Source organism: Alligator mississippiensis, chromosome 7 (genome assembly GCF_030867095.1).
Source record: "Alligator mississippiensis isolate rAllMis1 chromosome 7, rAllMis1, whole genome shotgun sequence".
Classification (NCBI taxonomy): Eukaryota; Metazoa; Chordata; order Crocodylia; family Alligatoridae; genus Alligator; species Alligator mississippiensis.
The window spans coordinates 31,276,225-31,291,224 of NC_081830.1; the positions used below are offsets into that span (position 1 = coordinate 31,276,225).

General features: G+C 44.5%; 1 protein-coding gene across 11 annotated transcripts in view; it reads left to right on the plus strand.

The window, feature by feature from the left end:
• EPHB1 (EPH receptor B1) overlaps window positions 1-15,000 on the plus strand; it is a 362,275-nt gene that overhangs the window by 240,886 nt on the left and 106,389 nt on the right. For all 11 annotated transcript variants that reach the window (XM_059730782.1, XM_059730781.1, XM_059730783.1 and 8 more), the window contains one exon: window positions 14,527-14,682. In XM_059730782.1, coding sequence (XP_059586765.1) covers window positions 14,527-14,682 — 156 coding nt within the window. The remainder of the gene's footprint in view (window positions 1-14,526; window positions 14,683-15,000) is intronic.

Here is a 15,000-nt window from a genome sequence, read left to right on the forward strand (position 1 = left end):
ATGAGGAAGTAATTGGATATAAAGCAGATATATTTCTCAGAGCAGGATTCCCCTTCCTAGGGGAGTAGCCTTAGCGCTAGGCTAGAGACTAAGTCTACCTCTCGATTTCCCTTCCTCTGGCCCATGACTCTTGCATGTTTAGTTGCACAGAAGGGGTGGACAGTGCTTCAACCAAGACTTGTTTACAGCCTGGGAAGTAGGATGTTCAGGTTTATAGCCTCTGAGGGGGAGGAGAATCTAGAAGCCAGGTCTCTTTCTTCCATGGCAAGTGCCCTAACTACTATATCACAGGGACACGTAGCACATCTCCACAGGGAGAGAGAAAGATGTGCAGCCCATCTCTTTCTCCTCCATTGTTGAGTGAACATGACCACGGCAGCTGCCATATATATTAAACTCATGACCCAGTTGCTCCCATGTTCTTCCTCCAACCCCCTCTCTCACTCTTTTTTTCTCAGTGACCATCCACTGTCCCCTTTATTTCTCCTCTCTATATTCTGGCCAGCCATTATGCATGTATATAGGAGTGTCTCACAGAGACCCTTCCTATAGTACCAGCATTCATTCCTCCTCGTGTCCACCTTTAGTCTTTGAACAAGGCAGGAGCTGGCATGTTGATCAGGTGGACTTCCCTCTTAGATCTTAACTTTCCCACATCAAGCAAAGAGGAGACTGCCACTGATTATCGCGTGATCCTCACTCTGCCTAAAAGCATCAGGCTAATAGAAAGGGCTTTAAGAATTCCTCTGCTGATACTGCATGATACATGCAGGAAACCTGGATATACTGTAGGAATGCCCTAGACAATGGAAAGTACTTGTGTTATATATTGCAAACAGATTTCCTGCTGTGGGGAAGCTGGATCAAGGCAGAAGGGCTGACGCATTCAATATGTATGCCAAAGTACAGTCTTTCCCTTCTCCATCCTAAAGGTTTGTAGAAGTCATTGGAGAGTTTTTATTAAATGTCAGGTATGTCAGGGCTGAATGAGCACCCATTCATCAACCTGTATGGGGACTCACAGGGCCCGATACAGGAAATCAAGGACAAAAAAAGCAGGAAGAACAACAGTGATAGGAGTCCATTATGAATCTCCAGCCTTTTCTACCAACCTCCCATAAAGGATTCTCCATGTCCGACAACCTGTGAAGGAACATAACTCCTTTGAAGGGTCCCCTGGTAGAGGGCCCGGGCTCTGAGTTGCTTTATATCTTAATGTTAAAGATTTACAAACAAACTAGAATTTAAGGCACTGATTTAAAATATGACATGGCAAGAAAAGATCATTACAGTAACATTGTTTTAGATGTACATCTACCTTTGAAGCATCTTTCTCCTTCAGGTCAGTCAGCAGCTCAGGGATTTTGGCTGCAAAGTTACATTACTCTTCATGTAACCAAGGTCACTTAAAGGAGGTGGGGGTGTTTCTTAGAACTCAAGGAAATACAAGACATTTGTGCTTTTGCTTTTAACACTAAATGGCAGCAATGTTTTTAGGCCACCTTGAGTGAAGGTCAGTAGATGAGTACAAAGTCCAGTCTCTGCACAGCAGAACCTGGTCTTTCTCTAAACAGGAGGCACAACTCAGCTGATCAAGAGCAGCAAAACTTCTGATCCCTGAATCTTGCATTCAGCAGAAGATGTCTGTGCCGCTGTAGTTTAAAGTGTCTGAAGACTATTCTCTGAGTGACTAGGTAGGTTTCTTCTGAATGTTAATTTGGACTCCTTCATGCAGGAAGGGAGGTAATTCGGTTTATTACATGGAACCATCTTTCTCAGATCCTTACTTGAGTAAACGGTCATCACTCGGTTGAAGTCAGTGGAGATAGGAGATTCTACACCAGCTGAGGATCTGGCCTCCAGAGTTTATTTGCTCAGGCCCCTCTTTGTCATTACATTTACACTTAATATGTAATCACAGACCAGAGGGAGACTGCTGATTAATGAGACCTCACCCTGCCAGGGTCTGAAGGCTTATTATAATGATAACTAGAGGGTGCTTCCTGTTTATGAATTAATTACTGTATCCTGCCTTGAATAAACTCCACGGCCAAAGGCCAAGGAGTTCATTAGCCCAGGATATGGTTTGTAGCGAGAATAACAGGAAGGCCCCTTAAGTTATTATTATGATGATGTGATGATGATGACATTTTAAATTAAATATTGAAAATTTAAATGAAAAAGGAAAAACCGTAGAAGCCTAAATGAATTATGTCAACTGCTGAAAGCGACATTTAAAATAATAACATGGAAAACTATTTTTGTCCATTTTCATTTCTTTCATCCTTTCCTTCTGAGGTTCTGCTTCCCCACATCCTCTTTTGTCTTTCCAGTTCACCCTGTCTCCATCCCTACTGCTTGCAACAGGGGATTGGGAGCCTCAGTCACCCATCTTCGTTGCTGTCTTTCAGCTGGAATATTTTAATATTTTGAGTACAGGCAGGCCCTAATCAAATCAGAGGGATTATAGTAGTCAGAGTTAAGATACTTGCATATTCAAAGCACAGTTTTTGAAATATACCCTCATAGTGATTATGCAAAACCTCTTCACTCTGACTGGCTAATTACCGCATAGTTATTGGGAAAATACCACAGGGTAATTATGCAAATTAGATGCCTAGGGCCAGCCTGCAGGGAATTGTGCAACTGAGAAAAGACTGTAATCTTACCCATCCATAACTGGACAATGTCCATTTGCATTTGGTCAATACAATTCCATGTCAGCCTTATATTTGTTAATGTCTTTGTGTAGTTAATATACTTAGCTGCCCAATGCCTATCCTAGGCTTCCCATGGAAGCAGAAAAATACTACGCAAAGATTGCAAGTGTGACTGATATCAATTAAACCATCCCAACCTGCCCAGCTCATTAGGATTAATAACCCTCCCTGCTTCAGCCTACTCACAGCCTCTCAACCGACTCTAAATTACACTCCATTAACATCCTCCTGCTTTCATTATGGAAGTTGCTTCCTAATGAAACTAACTTGGCATTAATGAAAATGTTGATGGTATTGGTAACTTTTGCCTAGAAAATCAGTTGATATGTCTAAGGTGCCAGTTGACAGAGAGGGTTTTTTGACGAGAATACTCATGTAACAGGCACTGGACTGAAACACCAGCTTTTATCACAGGCCACAAAAGAAACAACAGCTGGTAATGATTTTCAGTCATTGCCAGGCAGGGTCAGATACAAACCTGAATTTAATTGAGGAAGGTTACTGTCCATATGCCATTATGTGAGCCATGCAGTCTCTTGAAGGACACTCGTATAAGGGAAGCGGAGCGAAATCATTCCCCTTCCTGTTAGTTTTTTTTTCTGAGGGAGGATTCAGTGTATGCTGCCAGCTGACTTTTCATGGTGTCCTGAGCTGGAAGAAAATAATCTTGGGAAATTCCCCAAATGGAATAAAAACCAGAAGAAAGGAAATCTTTTTTTTATCACTGAAAGGTTTTGGCAACAGTGGACCTGTTGCAACTACCAGTAATGACAGTAGTATCAGCATCCATACACATGGCAACAGGGAAAATACGGTGACAATTTAAGAGCCACAATATTTGCCAAGTAACAGAACTAAAGCACTTGGCAAACTCACATTACAGCCCCTGAAATAAAAAGTGTCTCATCAGATTTTATTTAAACCCACATACCGGAGCACAGGTGTATACTAATACAGGGCAATTAAAAAAAAAAAACTCTAAGCAGAAGAGAATAAAAACCATAGTGTGCCCAGAAATGTGGATTATACAGTTGTCTGCAAATTGAAGGGAAAGCACAAGGCTTATTGTTCCATTTCTCAACAGGTTGAAACTGGGTAATAGAGCATTTGAGTTTGATGTGGTTGTTTTTGAATATGCCTACTAGGTTTTTACTTCCCTGACCTCCCACGTGCTATGTGGCTTGAGGTAGGGCTGAAATGAAGCAGAGAAGATACAGATTGAATTAGGAACAAAGTTCTCCATGTTTGTCAGTACCTGGGTCAGTAGAAGTGAGAGGGAGGTGGAGGGAGAGTGCAGGCTAATTAGAAATCAGTCTATGTGCATGTGAGCTATGGAGGGTCATTTTCTGAAAACTGCTTGAGGATCAGTTTTCAATGGTCCAGACTTACTGCAGAGATGTAACAAGCAGGGTTTGTGCCCTGGAGAAGCCCCATGGAAGGTGGGGGTGGGGTGGGGGGCAGGATGGGGAGCACACATGGGTTCCAACAGCAGGGGCATAGGTACTTTACCCATGCTGGGAATTGCGGGACAGTCCTCAGTTGTGCTGCTGCTGCTGCTTCCGCTGCCGCCGCATGCTCTGCCTACCCCAGCTTTTGCTTTTAAAGCCATACCAGTAAGGTGCCTGTGCACCAGGTGCTGCCGCTGCAAGAGCAATGCCATGCTGCTTCTCTTGCTGCCTGGGTGCAGACTTTGCAGATTGGGGGACAATTCTGGTGCCTTTCCTAAGTTGGTGCCTGAGGCTGATGCCCCTTTCACCCACCCCTAGTTACACTACTGATTTTACATCGGCTTTTAGAGCTAGGAAGAAAGATCCAAAGTAAGGATGAAGCCAGTAGGCCAGACCACCCACCAGGGCATCAAAAAACTCTCTGCAGCCATAGGGATTACAGTGCTTTTCCTCAAGGACTGAGTGTTACCATATTTTATTCAAATACAAGACATGCTTTTCCCCAGTCAGCATGAGGGGAAAAGCCCCATATCTTATAATTGTATACAAGGAAACCTCATTAAATTCATTGTCTGTCATTAAGCTGCTGCTAAAAGCAGCATGTCCTCAGTAAATGGAAACCTACCATGACTTTGAATAAATGCAGCCATGCCAGATTTAGGCTTAAGCTACTTAAGCTACAGTTTAGGGCCTCACAATATGAGGGATACTTCACATCTTGAGCATCCTTGTTTTACTAAAACTTCATATTGCAAAAACATCTACGTATCCAAAAACATGCAACTACATATATTAAACCCTTAAACAACATACATCAACTTCCCACAAAAAAAAAAAACCCTTACAGGACTCCTTTTCCTCCTACAGAAACCCATGAAAAACTATTACCTTAGTAACCACTTAAGACTCTTGTCCCCTCCCATCAGTCCTCTCTGTTAGTTCAGTAGAAGAAGTGTGTCCAGTCCTTTTCTCTCCACTTCTCCTTTGCCTCATCTTCTCTGATATCTTCCTTGTCCTGATCAATGTAGTATTTCAGTTCATGCAACCCTGGCTTCAGGTACTCTCTTTCAGTGAAAGCCAACCTCTTAAAAACCCAGGGGTTTCTTACTTTCCATAAACTAGTTTTAACACATGCTGAGAAAGTCCTTAATAATGTTTCCTCCTGTCCCTTTGGTATGAGTCCCTATAGTACCATCTCCTGCACTAACAACAGATTTATTTTGGTGACACTAAGAAAGTGGCAGACTATTTCCTACACCCCCTTTGCAGATGTATGCTCCCAAAACATGTCCCACTGTTTCTTCCCTGCATCTCTCCTTTGGGCACCTTGATGAGTTCATAAAGCTCCATTGGTGTTGCACCTCTCTCATGGGCAAGATACTTCTTACAACCATCCACACTAGGTCAGCATGTTCCCTTTAGTTGTTTATCCACACCCGCTCCCCACATCTTCACTGGTCCTTCTGTGAAGTTTCCTACTGGCACCATCCTGTCTCTCTCCCTTACCAATTTCATCAGTTTCTGATGATCCTTCAGGTCCCTTCAGCTCTACCTTCCCTATTGTATACCTCTGCATGAAACCTTCCATCCTGCTGTAATGAATCGGCAGTTGCCACGCACACAGACTCTTTAAAGAGGTTTGATATACTCCCCCACCCATTTCCTCAAAATTGCAACTGTGTGAGATTGCGTGATATGTGCTGCTTTCCCCTCTCCCTCTATTACTGCCTTGCATACCGCGCTTACATATTTCACATAGACAAACAATCCCAAATCCAGCAGCTCCTGTCCTCTCATCTCTCTTGCTTTGTAGAGTTCAGCTCAAGCCAGCCTTTCTCTTTCGGCAAAAGAGCACACTACATTTCCTCTGATCTTTTGCTATCTGCTGCCACGTCAGTAGGAATAGAAAAGGACGACCTGCAGGTTACAGTGGAAGATGGATATGAGTCAGCAATGTGCCCTTGTTGCCAAAAAGGCTAATGGCATACTGGGCTGTGTTGGTAGGAGCATTGCCAGTAGGTCAGGGGAAGTGATTATTTCACTCTGTTCTGCACTGGTGAGGCCACATCTGGAGTCCTGTGTCCAGTTTTGGGTCCCCCACTATAGAAAGGATGTGGACAAGTTGGAGAGAGTCCAGCAGAGAATAATGAAAATGGTTTGGGGGCTGGGGCACATGACTTGTGAGGAGAGGCTGAGGGAACTGGGCTTATTTAGTCTGGAGAAGAGAAGGCTGAGAGGGGATTTAATAGCAGCCGTTAACTATCTTAAGTGTGTTTCCAAAGAGAATGGAGCTGGACTGTTCTCAGTGGTGGCAGATGACAGAACAAGGAGCAATGGTCTAAAGTTGCAGCAAGGGAGGTTTAAGTTAGATATTAGGAAAAACTTCCTCACTAGGAGGATGGTGAAGCACTGGACTGACTGCGTTACCCAGAGAGGTGGTGGAATCTCCATCTTTGGAGGCTTTAAGGCCTGGCTTAACACAGCCTTGGCTGGGATGATCTAGTTGGGGCTGGTCCTGCTTTGAGCAGGGGGTTGGACTAGATGTGACCTCCTGAGGTCCCTTCAAGCCCTCATTTCCAGCAAGGGGCAGTGTTCTTTTGGACCATAACCAAAGTATTTGCCATAGCCTTGCTGTCGCCTTTTCTCATGCTGTATTATCTTTCCCCTCAGCGTCCATTGGGATCCCTAGCGCTCTGATTTCTCTCTCTGTTATTTGAAGGCACAACTTTTCCAAGTCCCTCCAGGTGCCCACTCCTGTTATGGTGCTTTTCAATCTATCTAGTTTAGCTCACATCACTTCTTCATACTCTGATGTATGCTCTAGGGCCCTTTTCATTAAATGTCTGTCTCGAACTACTACATTTATATCATCCCTGTCTATTATGTGTTTTACCTCTTCCCCTCCTGGTTTCTTTACTCTGTTTATGACCTTGTCTTTTCTTATTCTTTGTGCTAATGGTTCCACGCCACACACATATAGTAGGGGTGACAGGGGACACCCTTCTTTCACCCCTGTATGGATTTTAAAAGCCCTGCTTTGATGCCTAATTTGGACTTGACTCTCTGCTTCTCTATACAATAACCTTATCCAATGTATACATTTCTCTGGGAACTCCATTTTCCCTAACACCTCAAATAGGTAATCATGACCGACTCTGTCATATCCTTTGCTAAATCTTGGTTTGCTATAACTGTGTTTGCTTTCCTGTCTTGGATGTGGGACAGTGTATCTCTGATCACTTCGGAGACCCTTCCACCTGGTACTGTGCATAGTTGGTCTTCATATAGTATCTTCTGGAGGTTTTTCCTCGTCCACAAAGCCAGAATCTTGGCCATTAACTTATAACCTGTATTAAGGAGTGTAATCGGTCTCCAGTTTTTCAGAAGTTCCTTCTCCCCTTTCTTAAAGCGTAAGATCACAATGTCTCTTGTAAATCCTTTCCTTCTCCTGTTTCTGCTATTTCTGCGAAAACTTCCACTATTTCTCTCTCTACCCATGCCCAAAACTGCTCATCCAATTCCATAGGTAGTCCATCTGTTCCTGGTGATGTCCCTCTTTTAAAAGTTTTTAAGCACTCCTCCACGTCCTTCATTTTCTCCCACCCAGGGTTCTTTTGCTAAAAATATTTCCTGTCTTGTCTTCCTTTTAAACCAGCTTTCTATCTGTTTCTAGTTCTTCATGTACCTGTCTTCCTTTTGTGGTTTCCTTTAGCAGCTCCTGCATCTTTCTTTGCAGCTCTCTCAGCTCTTTTGTTCTTTTCCTCACAATTGTTTGACCTTTCTTCCTGAAAAATGCTTTTGTTTTCTTCTTCACTGTCATCCACCATTCTATAGTACTTTAAAAATATTTCTTCACTCTTCTCTACCCCTCATACTGTCTTGTGTATGCTTGACATCGCTCCTTGTCTTGTAGCAATTGAACACTTAACTTCCACACTCCCTTTCCTCTTACCGAGACTCAGTTCAGCCTTCAGCATCTGGTGATCACCAAATGCCACAATTACGGTTTCTTTCTTCCTAATCTCTATTTCTTCTGATACAAACACAAAGTCAGTTCTTGATTGTGTCTTTCCACTGGGGTCAGTTCTAGTGAAAACCTTCTCCCCTGCCTACGCATCTCTTAGTGATTCTTCTTTTATTATATTTACTAACAAATCTGGATGAACTCTCTAAAATTCCACCTCCTCTTTCCCCTGTTCTGTGACCCGCTTCTATTACACAGTTGAAGCTCCCCACTATTAGCCAGAGTCTCCCTTCAACCACATGAACTGCTAGCTTTCTAAGAAGAACCTCCTCCCCTCCTGCCCTGGTGGTGCCTACGCATTGAAAACTTCTAATTCTGCTCCCCTGACTGATAGTATCATTCGCTGCAGTCTGCCACTGACGTTGTCTTTTGTCTGTTTTGCTTTCACCTCTGGATTCTTGAATAATATCGCCACTCCAGCCACAAATTGGCTCGATGGTCGCACCCAGAGACTGGTGGTGGATGGGTCGTTTTTGACCTGGAGGGATGTGGGCAGTGGAGTTCCCCAGGACTCAGTCCTCAGGCCTGTGCTATTCAACATCTTTATCAGCAACTTGGAGGTGGGCGTGAAAAGCACGCTGTCCAAATTTGCTGATAACACAAAGATGTGGGGAGAAGTGGGCACACTGGAGGGGAGGGACAGCATCCAGCTAGATCTAGACAGGTTACAGAGGTGGGCGGATGAGAATAGGATGGAATTCAACGCAGACAAATGCAAGGTGCTGCATCTAGGGAGAAAGAAAAAGCAACACACCTGCAGGGTGGGGAACACCCTTCTTGTCAACATGGTGGCAGAAAGGGTTCTTGGAGTCATTGTTGACTCCAGGATAGACATGAGCCGCCAACGCGAGGAAGCGGGCAGTAAGGCTAACCACACCTTGTCGTGCATCTACAGATGCATTGCAAGCAGGTCTGGGGAGGTGATCCTTCCCCCCTATGTGGTGCTGGTCAGGCTGCAGTTGGAGTCCTGCGTCCAGTTCTGGGCGCCGCACTTCAGGAGGGATGTGGCTAACCTTGAGAGGGTCCAGAGAAGGGCCACTCGCATGGTCAAGGGGCAGCAGGCCAGGCCCTACGAAGATAAACTAAAGGGCCTGAATCTATTTAGCCTCCACAAGAGAAGACTGAGAGGGGATCTGGTGGCCGTCTATAAACTCACCAGGGGGAACCAGTGGAAAATAGGCGAGGCTCTGTTCCCCTGGGCAACACCTGGGATAACAAGGAATAACGGTCACAAATTGATTGAGAGCAGGTTCAGGCTTGGTATCAGACAAGTAAAGTAAAGGAGACATTACTTTATGGTTAGGGCTGCCAGGCTCTGGAATGGAGGTGGTGCTCTCCCCTACTTTGGGGGTCTTCAAGAGGAGGTTGGATAGATATTTGGCTGGGGTATTATGACCCCAGCACTCGTTCCTGCCCAGGGTAGGGAGTCGGACTTGATGATCTGTTTAGGTTCCTCCCGGCCTTAGAAACTATGAAACTTTGTTTTCATTTGTCCCTTACCACCAGAACGGTCCTCATCTCCACCTTTTCTCAAAGTGCTTATAAACCCTTTCCTTCAGTATCCCACATTCTTATAGGCAGATTATGTCTGTCCTTAATAGTTTTAACATTAGTTTGCCCTGTTTCCATCTTTTCCTTGTTAGCACACTTCTGATATTAATAGATGCAATGATCAGTGCCATTGTGCTTGCTTTAAAAAGCGTGTGCCTGTCCCTTTAAGGTTCTCTGGCACTGCTGCTCACCATGGGTGAGTCCTCCTCTGCCCTCACTTTCAAGCCTGTTTCTTCTCCGAGCTGCCTGACTGCCTTTGCATTTAGGAAGGCTTCCATTCTCTGACTTCCATGTTGCTTCCTGCCTCCAGTTCACCACTCGGGCTGGAGCCTGGGGAATTAATGGCAGGAAGCTGCTCCGGCTCCAGCTCCGGCTCATTCTCCTCATTTCCAGTTTTCTTTTTCCTGATTTTCTTCCCTTGTGTTTTCTTCCTTTCCCCTCATTGACCCCTGGGCTCTTTTATTTGTTCCACCTCTGTGTCTTCTGCTTGTTTGATTTCTTCTTTGTCCCTCTCCCCCCACCTCCATGTCTGGGCTTTCTCCTGCTCCTCTTCTCCTGTTTCATCTTGAGCCACCTCAATTACAGATATTACATTCCCTTCTTTCTCCTTTCTCCATCCTGCAGGGGTTCATCTACCATTTCTACTTTATTCTCACCCTTCCCTTCTCAGCAGGCCTGACCTTGCTTGCATAGGCTTTGGGACACCTGCAGAATAGGTGTCCCTTCTCCCCACAGCTAGTGCATTTTAGGGATTCCTGGCACTCTGCAGCTCTATGCCCCTTCCCTTCACATCTGAAATGCACTTGTCTGTGGACAGGTGCCCCACCTCCTTGTCGCATTTGCTACATTGCCTTGGTTTCCCATGGTATATTATAAAACCCCGGTGGGGCCTCAGATGGATTATCAATGGAAGGTGCTGCACCCCACCTGTGCTCCAGTTGTTTGCTGTCAACACAATTCGTGCCCTCCATAACCCCATCCAAATACCATATGTGTCCCAAACTTTCTCTACACACATTACATCTTGCACATGCAATTCCATCTACCTTTCTATGTCTTCTGCCTGTAATAAATCCATATACATTCTTATAATCCCTCATTCCCTTGACATTTCCCCTGCTGTAAACTATATACCTCTTAAATCCTCCCGTCCACATTCCTCTGCATGTTTCTTCCAAAAAATTTCATACCCTTCACTGTTCCAGTCAGTAAACTCCCAAGTCTTTCTGTTTTGGAAAGCAGTCAGGGTGGTGAGATGCTCCATCTGCACTTCCAGTATCTCAGACAGTACCTTTTCTCTGAACTCATATCTGCTCATCATCAATCCCATCTGCATCCCATCACTGGTTGTTATTGGTTGTATTCACAGTTTTTGATCCTCACGGCATCTCTTGGTGCATCTTCTGTGTCCCACCTTGCCGGCATTCTGTCATGCTCCTGCCACTTTCTGCCTCTTGTCTCACATACCTTCTCCTGCTGTTTCTGCTCTATCTCCCACTCTCCTCTGTTCCTGTCTTCCTTCTGGCCTTGTTCCTCTTCTCATCACCTTCTTTACCATTTCCTCTGTTGTTGTTGCTACTTCTGTTGTTGCTCCCATCTTCTCCATTTTCTTTCTTCTCTGCTTTTCCGATTTTGTCCACCTCTATATGTCTCTAGACATGTTTTTCAGCTCTTCATTTATTTTTTCATCTCCTGGTTACTTGCCATCACTGCCATTGTTTTGAGCATCAGGTTTCTCTCCTTCACTCCTTATACCCTGACACTCCATTGATCCCTATTTTTTTGTCCTTAAAACATTGATCAGACTTTCAGGTAATCACTTGATTTTAGCTCAGGAGCCCAAGAAAATGCTGATGGGAACATTTTTTTTTGTACTTAAAAAAGGTAGGCAAGTGATCCTTCCACAGGGAACTGGCACTGGACCTGAAGGCACTGAAATACCAGGCCAACACTGGGTGGGCCAGAGCCAGGCCTGACACCCTCCCCTTGGTGCCAAAAAATACTTGACCTTAGCCAAAAGGTTGAGACGCTGATAGGACCTACCACAAAAATAAGTTAGTGCAATCACCTGAATAAGATATATGGTCAGAGCTGTCCCTTGGGTAGGGCAAATTGGGGTGACTGCCCTGGGCCCCACGCTTTGGGGGGCCCCACAGAACCAGGTGGAGCAGCCGCAGACCCTCCTGGAGGGCCTGCCTGGAGCTGGCAACTTAGCCCTGTGCTGTGGAAGAAGCATTCAGCTGCTTGCCACCTCCCCCTGCTGTGCACTGTTGGCTTCATGTCCACTGAAGAGCAGCTCATCCAGGGCACATGAGATCTGCTTGGTCTCAGGCACCAAATTTCATTGCTATAGCACTGCCATACTCTGCCTTTTTGGAGGATCCCATGGCCCTGTGCAGTGTTAAAAGGGCCCTGCATTCCCCTAGGGCTAACTTTGTATATGGTAGTGAGCACAGTCCTCCTCAGCACTGACTTTTTTTAAGTCATAGTGAGCTACTATATTGAATCTGTTTTGACTTGTACTTCATTCCCACAACTGAGCTTCACTTTTCTTTCCCAGTTCCAGTGATTCTTGTTTCTTCACCAGCCTTAAATGCCTGGCAGACATCACCAAACAGGGCCCCAAACAGTTCATCCAGAATGCCTCTGTTGTCCCCTCGATCAGCCTGTTGCATATGATTAGTGTGGCCCTGCCCTCCATGAGGTGGAACAGGACCAGGTTGCCCTGTGTCTCGTTTGCGTGTACATTTTTGGAGGATCTCAGGACTGGTGACAAAAACACGTAGTTCCCATAATAAGTGGTGGACTAATAAGCACATGGATCTTTTTGGTAGAGGGGGAGGGAGGAGGGATATCTGGAATACATACACATATTGATCAGTGCTAAACTCTGGGGTCACCATGGCTTTAAATGCTGCTGACTCTGCTTGGGCCCAGCCCAATGAACTGTGTGGTGAATCATAAGCCTTTTGTATTTGAACTAGTATGATGCATGGTTTGTACTTTATTTAAGTAAGTCCCTTTTGTGGGTAAAGATCAAGTGTAGTATAAGATCAAGTGTGGGGGCATCCAAACCCCAAGACCTCCAGGCTTGGGTCTGCACGTAGGATGCCAATGATTTAGGAGTGTCTGAAATCCCAGGGTGATAGGTCTGGGATGGAAGGTGCTCGGTGGTTGTAGCACCATACATGGTGTTTAGAATGATTGAGTTCTGCCTGCTCAATCAGTCTGGTTTTTGGAACAATTGAGTTCTGCTCAGTTCATATAATTTGGAACTGATGTGGCTAATTTGTCCTGGGACACAAAATATATTATTAAAAAAATAATTGTTTGCACTGGATTTAAGTAAGTACAAAAGTGCTGCTTAAAAGCATGCTTATGGAGTACCTGTGCTAAAGTTGCAGCAGTTTCAAAAAAGTTAAAACATACCAGTTCTGGTTGAACTATGTCTATGGGTACTAGTAGTAATTTGCCTATATTTTAAGTTGTGTTTGTTTTAAGGTCAGTGTTTTCAAAAATGCTGCTCACTTTTATGAGCAGGGTCTGATAGTAAGGGGGTGAGGGGTGGGAGGGTAAAGGGTTATATATAACCATGTATCTTATTCAGATGGGTTGCACCTGGCCCCCTCAGATTAATTTTCCTTGCTGCAGCAGTGGGAGGGAGACAATTTCAAGGTAAACCTCCAAAAATTAGATTTTATACCTGAAAAATTACAACAAATTTTCCACATATAAAATCTAATTATTGGAAGGTTGTCTTATATTCAAGGTCATCTTAGATTTGGGTAAATATTTTAATTCTCCCAAATAAGGCAGTTTATCATGAATTCCAGCCATAAGCCACATCCTTTCTCTGGGCCCAAGCTGTTCAGCAGGTCTCGCTGCCCAGATCCTTAGGTTGAGAAGTAAAATGAGTCTTTATTTCCTTCTGCCAGAACTTCCACCGTCTTTCCTAGGATAGAAGAACTCAGACACTTCAGCTGAGGATAAAGGAGAGCGCTGTACTCCTTTTTCACATTGGGGTTACTCTGTGAATCCAAGCTGTCCTTTACATCTCATCAGTCCTAGCTCCGATTTACAGTCTTCAGCTGTATGATCTTAGTAGGACTTGTTCCATGTATAAGAGGAAGGTAGGGAGAGTCTGGCATACCTGAACTACAGCCAGCATAAAAAACCTGGCAAAAGAACAAGATGAGGAATGGAACCGTTTGGTAATTTTGACATCATCCCAAAACAGGGATCAGGTCTAGAAATAAAAGGGAAATCAGGTATTTGGTAAGAAGACAGTTCCAGTCTTTCTCTGATGCCTCCCAAAATAATTCATGACCCAAACAAAAAAAGTTGTTATATTTATCGCCCAAATTCTCTTCTTTAAGCTTTCAGATCTCAGAATTGCATGCTGTTCAACTTTGTTTATATAGAGATACCAGGTTCTGTGTCTTTTGTCACTGCAATTATGGAAAGCGTTCCCTCCTCCCTGCCCTTTCTTATGGTCTCACGAAATAAAAAGTTACTGTGAGAAAAGCAGGGGCGTGAAATTAAATGCAATGAAATTCAAGGTAGTTCAGCCCATTTTCATTGAAGACCAAGCCACCCTGCATGTATTGTTCGGTAAGAGTAAGCACATGGGCAGCTTAGGTGAGTAGCACTGTTTGCTCATACCATATTTTTCCTCACCATAACCCTTGGTTTAATGCTCCTATAAGTAACGCCTTCTGATACACCTTTAAAAAATGAAGAATTAAATATTCAGCCATTCCGTGTTCTCTTCTTTCTGTTCCAGCTTGTCCAGCAGGGATGTTCAAGGCCAACCAGGGGGCAGGGATTTGTGCCCAGTGTCCCACCAACAGTCGCTCTACAGCAGAGGCCTCTCCCATCTGCACCTGCCGCAATGGCTACTACCGCGCTGAGTCTGACCCGCCGGAGGCAGCGTGCACCAGTAAGTAGTAGTGTCACAATATGCATAGGCCCAGGTCCTCATCTGCTTCTAACTCTAACAGCTATGGGTTGTACCTCAGGAGTGTGACCCAGTACCAGGTGAGAGATGTATAGGTCTCCTGTTCTCTCAATGCATAGCCTAGCTTGCCCTCAGAGATCAATCCTAAAATAATCTGCTTAAACATATCACCTCCTGAGAAAATAATGAGTAGCTTTCACCCATCCTAATCCACACGGGAAAGTACATAGTTTTCTTCTGTTCTTTCAATCAGAGATCCTTATGGACTTAGATCAGTATTCAGGTCACTCTACATAGAAG